The sequence below is a fragment of the Engraulis encrasicolus genome, chromosome 4 (genome assembly GCF_034702125.1).
Source record: "Engraulis encrasicolus isolate BLACKSEA-1 chromosome 4, IST_EnEncr_1.0, whole genome shotgun sequence".
NCBI lineage: Eukaryota > Metazoa > Chordata > Actinopteri > Clupeiformes > Engraulidae > Engraulis > Engraulis encrasicolus.
This window is the reverse complement of record NC_085860.1, coordinates 34,131,329-34,148,381: the sequence shown is the minus strand read 5'-3', so window position 1 is coordinate 34,148,381 and position 17,053 is coordinate 34,131,329. Positions and strand designations below refer to the sequence as shown.

Here is a 17,053-nt window from a genome sequence, read left to right as displayed (position 1 = left end):
CGCCAGAGCCATTGGTCTGCGCTATGTTGTTGTTGAGTAACTGCCAACGATTGGGTGAGAGGTGTCCAATAATTTCAAACCATAACTGAGTGCAAACTTCCTGCTTCCTACAATCGCTTCAGAGCAAACAAATGCCAGACCATAAATACGAAATGAAATGGTAGTATTATGGGATGGTCAGACCAGGCTAGAAAGTACCCAACTTACGAGCTACTTCCACCCACTAGTGAGGGTGTGTTCGGCTAGTTAGATTAGCATCTTCTAGTAATTTTGGCTGCTGGTGGAAACAGTTAATTTAGGGCCCTGGACCCATGTTCTTGTCTTGCTATTGTTTCATCTTCAAAAGCCTTAGTAGTTATATCATGCAGGGCCCAGCCACGGTGGGTTTAGAGTGGAAATGTTGGTCATTTGTTCAGCCCTTCCTCTTACCACTGATTTCAGAAATTTGAGTGAAGTTTCCTCCCAAGTTGACGAACAGCTGATGGAGAGAGTTGTACTGACGTGTGTGTGTGTGTGCGCGTGTGCGTGTGTGTGTGCACCAATGATTTGGCTACTAGACTAGCTTTGTTGTTCGTTGGTTGTTTGGTCGTTTTCCCTAGTTTTCTTGATAATATTTTTTGTATTTTTAAATCGGTTTCTCTCGCTCTCTCCCCTCTCCACCTCTCCCAGACCATCCCTGTGGATGTGGACCCAGCAGTAGTGTCTGCTCCAGCCAGCCGTGTGGAGCTGAAGCCGGTTCCCTTTGGCACATATCACAGCCCACTGCTAGCATTCAAGTCATACAGGTCAGCCATTTTAACCCCCACCCGGTTTTCTGACAGACTGCTTGCTTTTCTTCAATATATCTGACTACATATTTTACTTTTGTGACACCTGTTGGTATTGTATTCTAGCTGTTGTCTTTTTACATATTGTTTGTTCTTTTTGGTTTTTTGTAAGTATTTTAACTGCATGTGACACACAAATCATCTAAAAAAAAAAAAACCTGTCCTTCCTCCTCCCATGCCAACATGTGTTCTGTTTCCCATGACTGCCTGTCGTCAGTCAGAGCCCATTTGAATGTTTGGTTTCCTTCCTGCTTGCTCCAGATTTAGCCCGTACTTCAGGACAAAGGAGAAGCTGTCACTCAGCTCGGTGTCCTACAGCAACGTCATCGAGGCCAAGAAGTGCTTCTGCCGCTTTGACCTCACAGGGACGTGCAACGATGACGACTGTCAGTGGTGAGGGTTTTTTTGGTGTGTGTGTGTGTGTGTGTGGTGTGTGCAGAAAGACAGGCACGACTGTGTTCCTTCCCAAATTTTGTTAATATGTTAAACATCTGACCTTTTGCCACTTGGTGTGTGTTTGTGTGTGTGCTTGTGTGTGTGTGTGCGTGTGTGTGTGTGCGTGTGTGTGTTCCTGCTTCCAGGCAGCACATGAGGAACTGCACACTGAGTGGAAACCAGCTGTTCCAGGACATCCTCTCCTACCAGCTCCCCCTGATAGGCTGCTCCGACAACAGCAGCTCTGAAGAAGTCCGCCTAGCCACAGGTCTCTCCCCCTCTCCAGCTCTCTCCATGCCTTGTATCTTTATTCCTTTAACTCGTTACCTTGTTGTAACACTTACACTATACCGTTTCTTGCCTTACTTTTACAATAATGCCAAGAACAACAGAATACAACTATTTTAGAAGTGGTTTATCCAGTGTTGTGCCATCACAACATGTTTCTAGTTGTCTCTCTCGAGGTCTGCTTGCCAGCCAGCAACTGTTGAATTCAGTATCTTAATTATTAACTGCTATCACTGCCACAGTATATAAAGTAAAATGCAAGCTACACTCTGAATCAAAAGCTACTCCCATCATTTGATTCAATTTAAGCCTTGCGATAGAAACATCCAGTCTTTCTGTACAGGTGCAGGCTCTAATAAATGGAGCTTGCATTGAGAATTACTGTGACACTGCTCTCCGTGTGGTGAAAACATGCCAACCAAATATCTATGTTGTTCAATTTGTACATTTAAAACGTGGATAGCATGATGGATAGAGTTGACCGCATACCATCACTTACTTTCAACACTTCCAGCCTCTTCTCTAAATATTGATTTATCCTCTTTTTTCTATGTTTGGGGTTTTTGTTTATTTTTCACCCATTTTTTGTGTTCTCTTCTGCAGAAAAGTACATCAAGAAGCTGTTTGGTGCCAACCGAGACCGCATGGGCACAGACCAGAAGGCTGTTCTCCTCGTCAGCAAAGTCAATGAGAGCAAAGCCCACGGTAAGACCCCCTGGAGGGCTTGTTTGCTTTCCATAGTTAGTCTTTGGTTCTGGAGTCAGTAATGGGTACTTCCACTGTATGCACTGCTGTGTGGATGCCACATTAGCATACCTGGAAAGCATTTCTCTGGTTTATTTATCATTTGTAGAGGTCTAGAAGACATCTCGATTATTATTTATTACCCATCAGTCACCGTCTACCTTGTTGCTTGGGCATGCAGGCTGGCAGCTGGTAAATTATGGCTACAGGGCATCCAGCTTAGCACTGGCACATTGGCACTTTTGTACTGTCCACTCCACATTGAATGGATGGATGAACGAAAGAAAGAATGAATGAATGAACGAATGAATGAATGAATGAAGTTGAATTCAATTGTAATGGAACGCATGTGTTTGTGGTGGTGTGCAGTTCCTCCGTTCACCACCTGCAAGGAGAGGAGGACGTGGAGGCCAGAGCCCCAGAGGCCACCCCGCTCAGAGGACACCTCGGATGGGGAAGAGGGCCCGGAGGAGGCCCCCTCACAGAACCAGTATGGTTAGTAAACCTCCTTATTATTACTATTATTTTTATTATTATTATTATTGTTATTATTATTATTATTATTATTATCCCTATGGGTAATGATGAATTACAATCCATCTATGAGCTCTCATGTTCTTAGTGGGATCAAACACCATAGAGCATTGAGTAGACAGAGGTTCAATGTGTTCTCTTCATTTTTCGTAAACGCGCAGCGTGTGAGGTGCAGATGGCAGACCAATAGGTTACTTTGTCAGGACAGTTGCGGTCGCACACTTGGTCAAAATAAAATGCTCTGTACAACGGTAATTGTTTTTATAGAAGCTCAAGCTGAACATGAGACAGCTTAGTAGGTCTATGTCCAGGAAAATACTTTTTGAATGGTGAGAAAAGCAAATGTACGTATATTATATGAATTATTTTCTTTTCTCTTCAGACACTAAGACAAAGTCCAACCCGCTGGCTCTGGACGTGTGTGTGAACCCAGACGACAAGCGCTACTTTGACAGCGAGACTGATGACATCTCCAACCTGGAGACAGCCGTGCTGGATAGCCCCCAAGACGTGCAACTCTGGATCAAGCTCGCCTTCAAGTACCTCAACCAGAAGGAGATGTAAGTCACAGGGTAGCCTCACTGGCCAGACCATTCATTTTGAATTGCTTCTTAATTCGCCAATGGTCTGATTACGCTTCTCTGGGGAGGGTTTGCAAAGACTACCGGACGCCGGTCAAATAGGGCCAAGAAGCGAACGCACTTGAGTGATTAACGACATACGTCATGAACGTCAACTCCCAGCTACTACTAGGTTGGCTTGTCCAAACAACTTTCTCTTTTGTAATCAAGACCATTTTTTTTTACTGTGGAAGCCTTTTTTCCCCTAGCCAGTTGGTGTGGCCATTTGGCACCTTATCAGTCATATTAAGTCCTTGTGTGGGGCCAACAGTGAGACACCTTTTCAAATGATCTTGCGGGCCAAATAAAATGGCTCCGTGAGACACATCTGGTCCCCTCTCCTGAGTTTGACATCCCTGATGAAACTTGATGTCCTGGTGGCGCTTATCTAGAATGTTCTGTCCGTCTTTGCAGCCCTGTGACTGAGCGTCTGGACGCGGCTCTGAACACGCTGTCTCGGGCGCTGGAGGACAACCGCGAGGACGCCGAGGTGTGGTGCCACTACCTGACGCTCTTCTCCCGCCGCGGCTCCCGAGACGAGATGCAGGAGATGTGCGAGATGGCCGTGCAGCACGCGCCCAGCTACCACGTCTGGTGGACCGTACGTGGCCTTGTTTGTTTTCTTCTGTTTCATTTTGTTCGTCTGTCTTCCTGCTGTCTGTCTGTCTCTGTCTGTCTGTCTGTCTCTCTGTTTATCGAAGCATGTTCCACTGATAATTCTGTTTATCGAAGCATGTTCCACTGATAATTCTGTTTATCGAAGCATGTTACACTGATAATTCTATTTATCGAAGCATGTTCCACTGATAATTCTGTGTCTCTATAACTGCCTGCCTATCAAAGCCTGTTTGCCTGATGATTTTTTTGTCTGTCCGTATCCAACTGTTTGTCTATCAAAGCCTGTTTAGCTGATTTAATTCTTTATCATTTCTGTATTTTGCCCAGTTTTCACGTCTCTGTATCTCTGTATCCATTTATTGTTTCTTTCTGACCTTCCCTGACTTTCATTCAGTCACAGTGTTGTGCACTTTCACATTCACAGTCAACAAGACTTTTGCACACTCTCGCATGTATACCTGCAAAGTATTATATCAACTGAGATTAGGCATGAGCATTTTTAAACTCTTTTCATCCTCTTCTCTCCTCCATCCTCCACTGCAGTACATGAGCATGGAGAGCTCGTTCGAGGGCAAGGACTTTGTGTGCGGCCGCATGCTGCAGCACCTGTTGCAGACACCAGATGGCGATGGAGAGCCTCTACTGCGCTCGTTCCGCCTGCTGGAGTCCCTGCTCTACCGCGCACAGCTCAGCCTCTTCACAGGCCGACGGCAAAATGCTCTGGACATACTGCAGGTACACTACAGTCTGTAATGTAACTGTCCCTACCACCGTGCCGTAGGATTATAAATCTACTGGACTGCACAATGGGATTATGAACTAGCAGATTATCCATGAACAGATCTCTCGCTGCCGTAATTCCAGCCCCAAAATATCCGAAGCTATGCAGCTGTGTTGACAGCTTTAGATAACTGGCATTTCTATGAATTGACAGAACGCCATCATTTATATTATTTCCTTGAAATACTTGTATGACTTTTGTTTGAAGACAATAGGTCAACATGAGTGCAATGTGTATCCCATTTGATCCTCAGAGTATGAGAAGATATTATCTCCTAAAAAGCAGATAAATTCTGTTTTCAACACTCTTGTTCTTGCTCCTTTAAAGACCCAGCTTTACAACCTATTTTAGGAAAGACCATGCTCCTGGTGAATAAAAGCATTTCCTATCCTACGCCCCCCTCTTGTGTGTCAACAGAATGCGCTGAAGGGCGAGGGGGAGCAGAATCTGGCAGCACAGCTGTCGTCAGGGGACCGGGCCCTGGCCTGGCTCTGCCTGCTCCACGTCACCGAGTTCGGGCAGCTGCCGTCCGGCCTGTGCGACCCGGCCGACTCTGGCCCGTCGCGGGTGGTGTGCACCAAGCCAGACCCCTTCCCCTGGAGCTCCGCGACAACACTACGCACACCAGCCGACCAACTCGTCGGCCTCTTCCAAGGTAACTGCAAACAAAATGTTACTGTAAACAAAACAAATGGCGTCCGTTTTGTTTCTCACGGCGGTTAAATGAGCAAGCAATTGGACTTGGTTTTGTTGCTCGAAGAAGCTTCACCATTCCCATGTGAAATGTGAAACTTGTCTTCAAGGTCTGTACAAACAGCTTGACTCCTTAAACTATCGTGACCTGGATGAATGAAATTTGTCATTGGAAACCACAGTACAGTACACAACGCCATAGCATGACATTCACAACATTAGCTCTGCATGTTACCCCAGCACACCTGGGGAGCAGTGTTCAGGGTACAGCATCATGCTCAGGGTACCTCACTGGCACTAAACTACCACGGGCTGGAATCAAACCTGCCATCCTCTGAAAACTAAACCCAACAAAACGGAGCCCACTTGTCATTGTGGTCAAATGACCACTTAATTTTGATGCTTGAAGACCTTTCCAAATGTTCTTGCCCAATGCTGGATGAAATGTAAAACGTCTTCAAGGTCTATAACTCCATCTTAAGTTACATCTTGACTCCTTTGACTACAGAGTCCTGGATGAATGAAATTTGTCATTGGGTTTATACTGTCAACCACAACACGGCACACCACAGAACAGCAAAATACAGTGTTCACAAACAATATTGGCTCTGCATGTTTACCCACCACACCTGGGGAGCAGTGTTTAGCTTGTGGCACCATGCTCAGGGTACCTCAGTGGCACTAAACTGGCTCTTTGTGGAATCAAACTTGCCATCCTCTGGTCACTACAAGCAAGACTTGACCACAATGACAAACCAGGCCTGTTTTTGTTTAGTTCAATCACCAATTCAATGTTTTGACTCTTGAAGAGGTTTCACCTCTCTTGCCCAATGCTGGATGAAATATGAAATGTTTTCAAGGTCCATAGATCCCTATTGCGTTAAATCCTTTGATTACAATGTCCCAGATGAATGAAATTTGTCATTTGGATTACACCACAAACCACAGCAGAGCACGGTGTACGCAACAACATTGGCTCTTCATGTTAACCCAGCACACCTGGGGGAGCAGTGTTTGGGGTACGGCACCGTGCTCAGGGTACCTCAGTGGCACCAAACGGGCACTGGCTGGGTGGAATCAAACTTGCCATCCTGTGGGCACAAGTCCATTAACCTTAACTGCCTGTTTAGTTGCACATCAGTGTAGACGGCAGACACAAGGGGCCGCCTTGGACGGCGTGCGTCAGTGGAGACACAAGCTTGTCTGAATCGCCTCGGAGACGGAGAGAGAGAGAGACGAGAGGAGACAGGAGACGTGATTATGATCGTCTACCGGTAGTGATGGCTCACTGGGCTGTTGTTCCTATTGTCCAACTGCCCCTCTTGAGTGGGCCTTTTTTTAAATGTGATGCATCTGTGAAATGGATATTTACCCCCCCACCCCCCTCGCCAACCCCCTACCTGCCTACTCTCTACCCTCTTCAGTCAGAACAAGACTTTAGCTACCTCAACTAAGCAGCCAAAAACCGAGGAGAGGAGGGGGGTGCGTAACCGGAGAAGTTCACACAATCGCGGCAAACGGCTTTTCACTGTCTGTCAGATGGGTTATCTCGCTGGGCTCAGCTCAGCTCTCCCTCCGCCTGAGAAAAGGGCCCGGGGGTTCCTGTTTTTTAAAACCGCCCGAAACTCGACTCCGTGGAGATGGTCCCCCCAGCATTGTGTGTGCGTGATCCCTCACTCTTTCTCTTCTTTCTTTTCTTTCTCTTTCTTTCTTTCTTTCTTTCTTTCTTTCTTTCTTTCTTTCTTTCTTTCTTCTGGTAGATGCCATTAGGGGGTGCTCAGAGGAGGGGCTACCCCACACTGAGGAGGCCGAGGCAGTGGCGGAGTCCGAGACCCCCTCATCGTCGTCATCAGCCCCCCCACCCCCGCTGCCGTCTCTCCACCTCCACACTGAGCTCGTGGCCCTCTACCGCCACCTCGACAGGTCAGTGCACCTCCTACAGCTTCATCATTAGCATCATGTAGTGTTTATTCAGGGGGAAGTTGGCTGAGCATGAAAGGCCAGACTGGACAATGAAACCAAATTAAGAAAAGAAAAGAAAAAAAAACGGAAATTGTGAAATTATATGAAAATTAAGATGTTTTGTCCACAATCAAACTGTTAAATAAACAAAAAATACTTTAAGTACAAGGGCTTCTATTGCTTCATGATCATCCTTCATTCAAGTAAAAACAGATTGAGCATCAAGGGTTTTTTTTTACACAATTATTCAAACTTTGTAAAAACTGAAAATCTAAAGCCTCTACTGCCTCCTGGACACGTCAGTGCACCTTCAGTGGCCTCATCATTTTCATCATAATTATCTATTGTTTACTCTGGCAAATATTGTTCGAGCGTCAAGGGCCTTTTCTACAATCACCCCTTGTGTACAATCAAATGATGCAAAAAAAAAGAGAGGGGAGGAAGGGGGAAATACAAAACCTCTGTTGCCACCTGGACAGCTCACTAGATCTCTGACAACTTCATCATCTTCAATCATCCATTGTTTATTTACTGGAATGAAAATGAGTCAATGACTACCGGTACTCTGGGGACCATTGATGTAATTGATGCTCCATTAAATTGCCAACCTTTTTTGTGTTCCCGTCAAACTCTCCATACAGCAAGCTGCTCAAAATGCCGGAACTGTGCTGTAACAAATACACCTATTTAATCAAACCATGTTAAACAGAATGTGCAGAAAAAAAGCCATTTGGACAGGTGAATGTAACCTCATCAGGTTGCCCATTTGAGCCTTTTTAACCCATTTAAGCCTACTAAGGCACCTGCAAAAAATGCCTGCTGAATGCCTAAGCCCTTTTTGGGAAAAGGTGCCCTCAGCTCATGGAAACGTAAGTATCAATCTCAGTCTCCGAAGCAAATAAAAACATTAAATGAGTTGCATTTAAAGGAACAGTCCACCGTGTTTCAAAAAATACAATCCTCTCTGACCTATGATGAGTTCATCCCGACCCGTCTCATCTTCGGACACGGACCCAGTCAGCGACGCGCGGCACCAAACTCGTTAGCATTAGCTTGGCTCAGCCTTGGGGAGCATCGGGTGCTTTAAGTTAGAAGTGACCAAATTGTTCCACACGTTCCCAATTTAAACACCCTCGCATGACTTGTTAACCGATCCAAAAGTAGTTGCATGTGGCGATTTTATATCAAGATAAAGAAATGGTACTGTATTTAAAGGCATGGTAACACATTCGGAGCACTTCGACTTTGGCTCATTGAAATCTTCACTCCTAGTTCCCCCCTTTCCCACTCCTTCGTGCGAGAGGACCAGGAGAGAATATATCCATGCACCGAAGTCGTATACTGTAAAAGGATGTTATTGGAGTCCTCATTTCTTCCTCTGCTGTGCTGCAGGCTGGATGAGGCGGTGGCCCACTGTGAGGGTGTCCTGGCTCGCTCGCCTGACTGCTGCCCCCTACTGGAGCGGCTGGCTGAGTTGTGCGTGGCACGGGGCGATGCGGAGGGAGCGCTGGCCGTATGGACGCAGGCCCTCAGGCTGAGACCACACAACGCCACACTGCTCTACCACACCTGCTCCTTCCTGCAGAGACAAGTGAGACACACACACACACACACACACTCTCTCTCCCTCTCTCTCTCCCTCTCTCTCTGTCTTTCCCTCCCTCTCTCTCTCTCTCTCTCTCTCTCTCTCTCTCTCTCTCTCTCTCTCTCTCTCTCTCTCTCTCCCTCTCTCCCTCTCTCTCTTTCTCTCTCTCTCTCTCTCTCTCTCTCACACACACACACACACACACACACACACACACACACACCTGCACCTTCTTGCCACACATGCACACACAGAGTAGTGCACTCGTTTAACCTTCATACATGCTCTCCTGCACTCGTTCTTGGATACATACAAGCGCATGTACATAAACATTGGCTCTACATGCATGCAGGCAAGGCGCATGCACGTGGTCTGATGCATAATGGCGGTGTCCTAGCGCATAAACACATGCTAGCGTATGTGTACATACATACGCAGGAAGGAGTGCACGCTTCTGCCCTGCTGCACCTGTGCACTACTGCCACAGTTGATCATTGCTTACTAGCAGATGCTACACACACACATACACACACACATAGGCACACACTACATAGATTACATACACAAAGATTTGAGAGCATGTATATACACAGGAAGCGTGCTGCGAAAACTGTCCTATTTTTTACAACATCTGCTTCATCAGGTGGAACACACTAAAACTTCAGAGCCAGCGTATACACACCAGGCCCAGACCACACACACACATGTAAATTTGCAGATGGCATATAGAGGGGAAACGGTTAACCACCAGAGACAGGGGGCCCCCAATCCATTTCATTTAAATTCAGGACAGGAAGGTATTGAATATTGGAATTAGCAGTGATGCGTTAGTTTCCTGAAGACGATTTTTGTTTCATTTCATTTATTTAGGAAAATCTTATGGGAGAGAGAGGGAGAGGGAGAGCATACGCTGTACACAAGTCTAATACCTTTTGATCTGCAGTGTTTTGTCTCATCACGAAAGCATTAAATTACCATTGTGTATCTGTTCTGTTCTTTTCTTTCAGGAGCGATCCAGTGAGATTGAGCCCTTGTTTAGGACGCTCATGCTGTCCTTGTGCGAGCCAGCCCAAGATGATCTGTGTCCTGTTCATGTGCTACGGTGAGCCCGATATCTTTTTATGGCCACAGGAAAACTGAACTCCTTTAAAACTAAACTCCTCTGACCGCATATACAGTATTGTCTGTGATGCCAACACTTCATTTTGTGTCCGTTGGCCTCTCTCTGTGGAAAAATGTCCTCGCAATATAGATCATGTTCTGGGACCACATTATATTGCCCGTGACGCCAACTCTGAATTTTGCGTCCAAGTTGGTCGAGCCGGTCTGTCTATTCCTAGTTCTACTTGGCAGCAATGAAATCCAAACACTTCACACAAATGTTGTCAGAAGAATCGATGGTGCTGTATCTGTTCTGTGGTACCGTGCGTACAGGGGCGTTGTGATAACGCGTAGTCCTGCTCCTTTGCTCCCCCCCATCTCACTGCTGCGGTTACAGAGTACTTCCTGCATCTGTCGTTGGCCTCCCGATACAAGCGGGTCATGACCCCTCGCCGTTTTCCTCATGAATCTCAGGAAATGTGGCGCTCCGTTCTGACTTGACTGGAGCTGTCAGTATCGACACACAAAAGGGGAGAGAGCGGGCTTATTAGGGGAGCCCTAAAAAAGGAAGCCGAGTTGAAGCAGCCACACTTCCCTCCCTCCCCCCCCCCTCCAGCACAAGCCGGGTTGCTTGACACATTTCAAAAACAAAAAACTTTTGCGATTGCGAGTGAAGGAAAGCAAGAGGAAGAGGAGGAGAGAGAAAAAAATCAGCGAAAAGATAATTCTGCCTTTCTTTTTGGAAAGTAAACAGCGGGACACAGATCTGTAAATACAGCCATTTGTCTTCCTGTGCTGTGTTTACCAGAAGGAAGCCCAGTGGAGGCCCCGGGGCCGCTTGGGCCCTAGTGATTAGGCTCGGAAGTGCCGGTGAGGGGGGGTGGTGGTGGTGGTGGTGGGGGTGTTGGATGGTTACGGAGGGTGGAAGGGGAGAGAGGGGGGGGGGGGGGGGAGCAGGAGTATGTGTGTGTGTGCGCGTGTGTGTTTTGGGGGGCAAGACAAAGGCTGCTATCTATTGCCGTGCATGAGAAAACACTGCCCTGACTTTTCTCCCCCCATCACCACCAAACATGGACCCCCTCAGGCAGAACAGAGTACAGCCAGTGTCCATGCAGTAGCAGCACCAACACCCCCTCCACCCACCCAGTCCACCTCCTGCACAGCACACCAGCTTTTCAAACTTTGTGTGTGGGATAGATAGCCCTTTTGTATTGACCAATTCTCTGTGTGTGGGATGGGTGGTAAGGTAGCCTCAGGCCCTTTTTCACTACTCTGTGTCTGTGTCTGTGTGTGTGTGTGTGTGTGTGTGTGTGACTGTGTGTGTCTGTGTGTGAATAGGCAGGTAGCCCTTGCCTGTGATTCTGTTTGCGAGTGTTGCTGTGAATCGCTTTCTTCACCCGTGTGGCTGTCGCTATCAGCCCAATCATCCCTACCCTGCCCTGCTGGCTCCTGGTGCCTCTTCTCCATTACCTACGCCCCCAGCCCCTCTCTCTCTCTCTCTCTCTCTCTCTCTCTCTCTGTCTCTCTCTCTCTCTCTCTCTCTCTCTCTCTGTCTCTTTCTTTCTTGCTCTCTCACTCTCTCTTGCTCTCTTGCTCTCTTGCTCTCTCTCTTTCTCTTTCTCTCTCTCTCTTTCTCTCTCTCTCTCTCTGTCTCTCTCTTTCTCTTTCTCTCTCTCTCTCTCTCTTTCTCTTTCTCTTTCTCTTTCTCTTTCTCTTTCTCTCTCTCTCTCTCTCTCTCTCTCTCTCTCTCTCTCTCTCTCTCTCTCTCTCTCTCTCTCTCTCTCTCTCTCTCTCTCTCTCTCTCTCTCTCTCTCTCTCTCTCTCTCTCTCTCTGTAATGAGGCCCTGCTATCTTGTCCCTGCCTCCAGTCTGGTTCCTTACAGAGTAGGGGATTCATACTGGGTTGGTTTATGTGAAAGGGCATCCAAATAATAAAAAAAAGCCTAGTGTTGGGTTGAAGTGGGTTTTTTAAAAAAGTACTTTTTTTTTTTTCACACACACACACACATTTTTGTGGTGGGGTAGTTTGTGTGAAAGGGCATCCAAATTTTAAAAAATAAACCTTTTTTCCCTGTTGTGTGTTTTCTGCAGCCACCTCCTAGGTCTCCCCAGAGACGCCATACTTCACCCCCCCAGAGTCAAGGCCTCCCTGCAGGCCACCGTGCGCCAGCAGCTTCCCTACCTCAGCCTCCTCCACTGGTCAGTCACTTACTCACTCAAATTTCACCGTTCTGACAGCCTGCATTGCTTGTATCTATGTTTGAGACTGATTGTATGATGGTGAAAAAAAGGATTTTGTTACATTAAGCCATAAAGTTAAATGTAACACCTGTACCATCAACATGTGTTTATATAACACAATACCACACCCATCAGTTGACTGATATTGCTTTCAAATACACATACACATACATACCGTATACATTATCACATTCACACACCAGCACTGGAGGCTGCCAAGAAGGCCCCAGTTGTCTTCTAAGACAAAGTATTAATTGTCCTGAGGTAGATTAAGGTAGTGGTACCTAGGAAGAGAACCTTTTGGGAGATGAGATTCGAGATATCTGAAAAGTTGATTTTGTCCTTTCAGAAATGGTGTTAAATGCCAATTACACCCAGGTCTACAGTTGAAATGTATGAATGATTTTTATCAATATTTCACATGCTTTTTCTTCTCCATTCATGAAGATGGATGATCATATTGTGTGTCTGTGTGTGCGTTTGCAGCACGTGGCAGTCGGTGCAGGGTGCGATCCCTGATGCGCTGGATGCCTTTGAGAGCGCCCTGGGCAGCTTGATGGAGCTGGAGCTGGTGCAGAAGATCTGGATGGAGTGAGTGGAGTGACATACTTACTAGCTGACTACAGTGCACAGCGCAGGGACCTCTTTTGAACCTTCCTATTGTTTTAACTCGTGTGGGTGTTTTGTTGGTGTGCATGTGGGTGTTTTTCCCCAATCTTGCTTTAATTGGTTCAAGCAGCAGCAGCAGCCGTATCATCGGGCCTGTGGCATTCTTCACACGTTCCTATTTTGTTGATATGCCCCCATAATGTGAAACATGTCTGTGCCCTTTTTGATGGGGCTTTTGTCTGTGGTGGTCCAATTTGTAGCTCAGACCTCAATATTGACTTGCAAACTTAATTTCTACCAGCCCCGTGCGCGCACAGACACACAGCCACAGGCTTTTTCCCTTTCCATGGTGGCATACTGGCTGCCTGTCATTGGAGTAGAGATTAGAACTTCTGAAACGCCAAAGTATAGTCACTGCACGTGAGTAAAAAGTCTGCCAATCCGTTGGTCAGAAACCCATTAGCTTTTTGGGGGGTTTTGCACGCGATGGACAGTCGTTTTCCCACAATAGTTAATATTTCCAAAAGACATTGTCAGGTGGTCCTTTTTTAAAAAACTTTTTTAAGACTGTTGCTTTTACGACTACTCATTACTGCTGGTTTTGTATTATTGAAGTAACTCTGTCTTTTTGTGTGTTTCCTAACCGTGCATTCTCTCCTGTGCTGCAATCACTCATGGGATTGCATTGCCAAGAGATGGTCTTAATTTGCTACGTTTACATGAGACATTTAATTTGGCATTAAATTACTTTAATTCTGAATAAAGCTTAATTCTGCTGTGAAAACGTCATGTAAACACCTCTTAATTCAGAATTAAAGGAAAGATCAAAGTAAACTCGGCTGAATGTATTCGGAATTTAAAACGTCATGTAAACGTAGTGACGGTCTAATGAGATAATTATGCCAATGTCTTTTCGAAATGAACTGTTGCATGAACGTGATTAGAGTAATTATTTGCGTTTTCGTGTGTTTTCTAACCCTGGTGTTCCCTCCTGTGCAGCTACCTGCTGTTTGCCAGCGGAAAGCTGGTGGGTCCTCTGCCGTGTGCACGGGACCTGAAGCTCTTCTCGGACCTGGTGCAGCGCTGCCTGGTGTCGGTGCCCACGCGCCTCACCGTGCCACACAGCGCCACGCGCTACTGGAGCTGCTACCACTTCCACAACCAGGTACACCTCCACACCACACCACACCACACTTGCCTACTGATACACACACCATGCACATACTGTACAAATGACTGCACACAAGGTCATGACTCCTCTCTACTCGCCAAAACCCGCTGTGCCACTCGGGTGCTTTTTTTCTTGTATGCTAAAGAATCAACTGTTCACTGGGGAATGTTGATCATGGAGGGGTGCTGCTTCACTTTTTTTCTCTTTAGCAGGTGCTCTTTGGCTCAAGGAAATAAAGTTTCTTAAAATTATGGTCAGACTTAGCTCCAGTTGTGCCTGTTGATAAGGTCTGCCAAAGAATCCAAGGCACACTGCTGGTGAAGTTAAAAATCCTTAAATGAAACAGGCCCGTTTCATTAAAGGCTTTTTAACTTCACCAGCAGTGTGCCTTGGAATCTTTGGCAGACCTTATCAACAGCCACAATTGGAGCTAAGTCTGACCATATTTTTTTTATTTTTTTTTAAATGCTATTTTTCTTGCTTTTGTTTCTTTTGCCCTGTGACTTAGTGGAGGGCTATTTGTTTTTTTGTTGGGTTTTTTTGGGTTTTTTTTTTAAGTTGCCCTTCAACTACTGTACATTTGACTTGCTGCAGATTGGATAACTGCTGTTTGGTTGTTTGGTTGTTAAACTTCGATCTGATGATTGCCTGATGAAGGTCTAGCACCGAAACGTCGTTTATTAAAGAAAGAACAGCGAAATGGTCAGTGTGCGGGAGTTTCTTTGAGCGGTTGGTTGGTTGTATCTGCTGTTGTTGCTGTGCTTGAAGATGGTGGCCTGTGTTACTGCTGTTGCCCCCTTCATTCTCCTCTCCTCTCCTCTCCTTTCTCTCCTCTCCTTTCTCTCCTCTCCTTTCTCTCCTCTCCTTTCTCTCCTCTCCTTTCTCTCCTCTCCTTTCTCTCCTCTCCTCTCCTTTCTCTCCTCTCCTCTCCTCTCCTCTCCTCTCCTCTCCTCTCCTCTCCTCTCCTCTCCTCTCCACGTCTCTCCCATCTTCTCTCCTCTCCTTTCTCTCCTCTCCTTTCTCTCCTCTCCTCTCCTCTCCTTTCTCTCCTCTCCTCTCCTCTCCTCTCCTCTCCTCTCCTCTCCTTTCTCTCCTCTCCTTTCTCTTCTCTCCTCTCCTCTCCTCTCCTCTCCTCTCCTCTTTCTCCTCTCCTCTCCTCTCCTCTCCTCTCCTCTCCTTTCTCTCCTCTCCTCTCCTCTCCTCTCCTCTCCTCTCCTCTCCTCTCCTCTCCTCTCCTCTCTTCTCCTCTCCTCTTCTCTCCTCTCCTCTCCTCTCCTCTCCTGTCTTCTCCTCTCCTTTTCTCTCCTCTCCTCTCCTCTCCTTTCTCTCCTCTCCTCTCCTCTCCTCTTCTCTCCTTTCTCTCCTGTCCTCTCCTCCTCTCATCTCTTCTCTCCTCTCCTTTCTCTCCTCTCCTCTCCTCTCCTCTCCTCTCCTCTCCTCTCCTCTCCTCTCCTCTCCTCTCCTCTCCTCTCCTCTCCTCTCCTTTCTCTCCTCTCCTCTACTCTCCTTTCTCTCCTCTCCTCTCCTTTCTCTCCTCTCCTTTCTCTCCTCTCCTTTCTCCTTTCTCTCCTTTCTCTCCTCTCCTCTCCTCTCCTCTCCTCTCCTCTCCTCTCCTCTCCTCTCCTTTCTCTCCTCTCCTTTCTCTCCTCTCCTCTCCTCTCCTCTCCTCTCCTCTCTCCTCTCTCCTCTGTCCTCTTCATCCCTCTGTCCTCCTCAGGTCATCTCCTTCTACCTGGGATGCCTGCCCCAGTCGCAGCACCTGACTGTCCTGGAGAGGCTCCGGCAGGCCATGCCCACCAATGTGCAGCTGTCCATCAGGTATCCCCTTCTCCCTTCTCCCCCTCATAGCACACGCGAGAGATAAGAGGCAGAGGCTGACTACTGTACTGTGCCTGCCCCATAGCAGCCCTGTATCCACACATACAATCTCAGTTAAGCTCTTCACATTCCCAAGCTGCTTTTGTACTTACCATTAACGTATACGTTACGCTAAACATATAGTTTTTGTAATTGTTTTTTTATCCACCACATTCTTATTCAAATTTATCTAAATTCTCAATTTAATATATATATATAATTAATAAATATATATATATATATATATATATATATATATATATATATATATATATATATATATATATATATATATCATGTGACTTTTTGTGTTGGAATACCAAATCCCTGACAAAGTTATCTATTACCATTTTTTTCCCTTTCTCTCTGAAAGCAGTCCTAGTGTACAAATGTGCCAGTTGATTGTGTAACTTGATCCAGGTGTTGTTTTCGAGGTGGCAGAGAATGGCTGCTCCAGGCAGTCATTTCACCACTTCAGGCCTTCAGTCTCCATAATGCGGGTCTGCTTTAGGAGGGTCGTGGTTTCTACTATACTCTATGTATGTATGTATGTTTGTATGCATGTATGTCCTTGGATGCTGTGTCCTATGGGTTGTTGTTAGTGGCTGCCCTTGTTGTCGCCCCTGGTGTAGGTTGCTGCAGCAGGAGAGGCGAGACGGGAGCACGGAGCACCTGCGCTTCCAGAGCAGAGGCCTGTGTGGCAGCCTGCCCCTCTGCCTGCCACACTGGAGGATGTAAGTCTCACCTCACCCCCATCTGCTTATCACAAGACAAATTGGTGATGCATGAAACTGAGAAAGTATATCGTAGTATAGAGAAGACGGCCACATCACCATTTACACACACACGCGCGCACGCAGTATACAGCATAAATGCCCATGGTTGACACAGCGCTGCGCTGTCCAGTCTCGGCCTGTTTGTGTGAGACATCGTGCCACCCATGTCAGTCCCTGACCTCAGTTGGCATTGCGAAGGCCTGAGCTTGAT

The 17,053-nt window shown here is 46.6% G+C and overlaps 1 protein-coding gene across 3 annotated transcripts in view; it reads left to right on the top strand.

The window, feature by feature from the left end:
- Window positions 1–17,053, top strand: part of LOC134447679 (zinc finger C3H1 domain-containing protein) — a 40,173-nt gene that overhangs the window by 18,419 nt on the left and 4,701 nt on the right. For all 3 annotated transcript variants that reach the window (XM_063197267.1, XM_063197268.1, XM_063197266.1), the window contains exons 17-33: window positions 670–785; window positions 1,089–1,220; window positions 1,409–1,530; window positions 2,154–2,255; window positions 2,664–2,789; window positions 3,211–3,388; window positions 3,863–4,049; window positions 4,610–4,801; window positions 5,265–5,502; window positions 7,301–7,463; window positions 8,895–9,093; window positions 10,095–10,189; window positions 12,280–12,387; window positions 12,916–13,020; window positions 14,038–14,203; window positions 15,927–16,027; window positions 16,699–16,800. In XM_063197267.1, coding sequence (XP_063053337.1) covers window positions 670–785; window positions 1,089–1,220; window positions 1,409–1,530; window positions 2,154–2,255; window positions 2,664–2,789; window positions 3,211–3,388; window positions 3,863–4,049; window positions 4,610–4,801; window positions 5,265–5,502; window positions 7,301–7,463; window positions 8,895–9,093; window positions 10,095–10,189; window positions 12,280–12,387; window positions 12,916–13,020; window positions 14,038–14,203; window positions 15,927–16,027; window positions 16,699–16,800 — 2,432 coding nt within the window. The remainder of the gene's footprint in view (window positions 1–669; window positions 786–1,088; window positions 1,221–1,408; window positions 1,531–2,153; window positions 2,256–2,663; window positions 2,790–3,210; window positions 3,389–3,862; window positions 4,050–4,609; window positions 4,802–5,264; window positions 5,503–7,300; window positions 7,464–8,894; window positions 9,094–10,094; window positions 10,190–12,279; window positions 12,388–12,915; window positions 13,021–14,037; window positions 14,204–15,926; window positions 16,028–16,698; window positions 16,801–17,053) is intronic.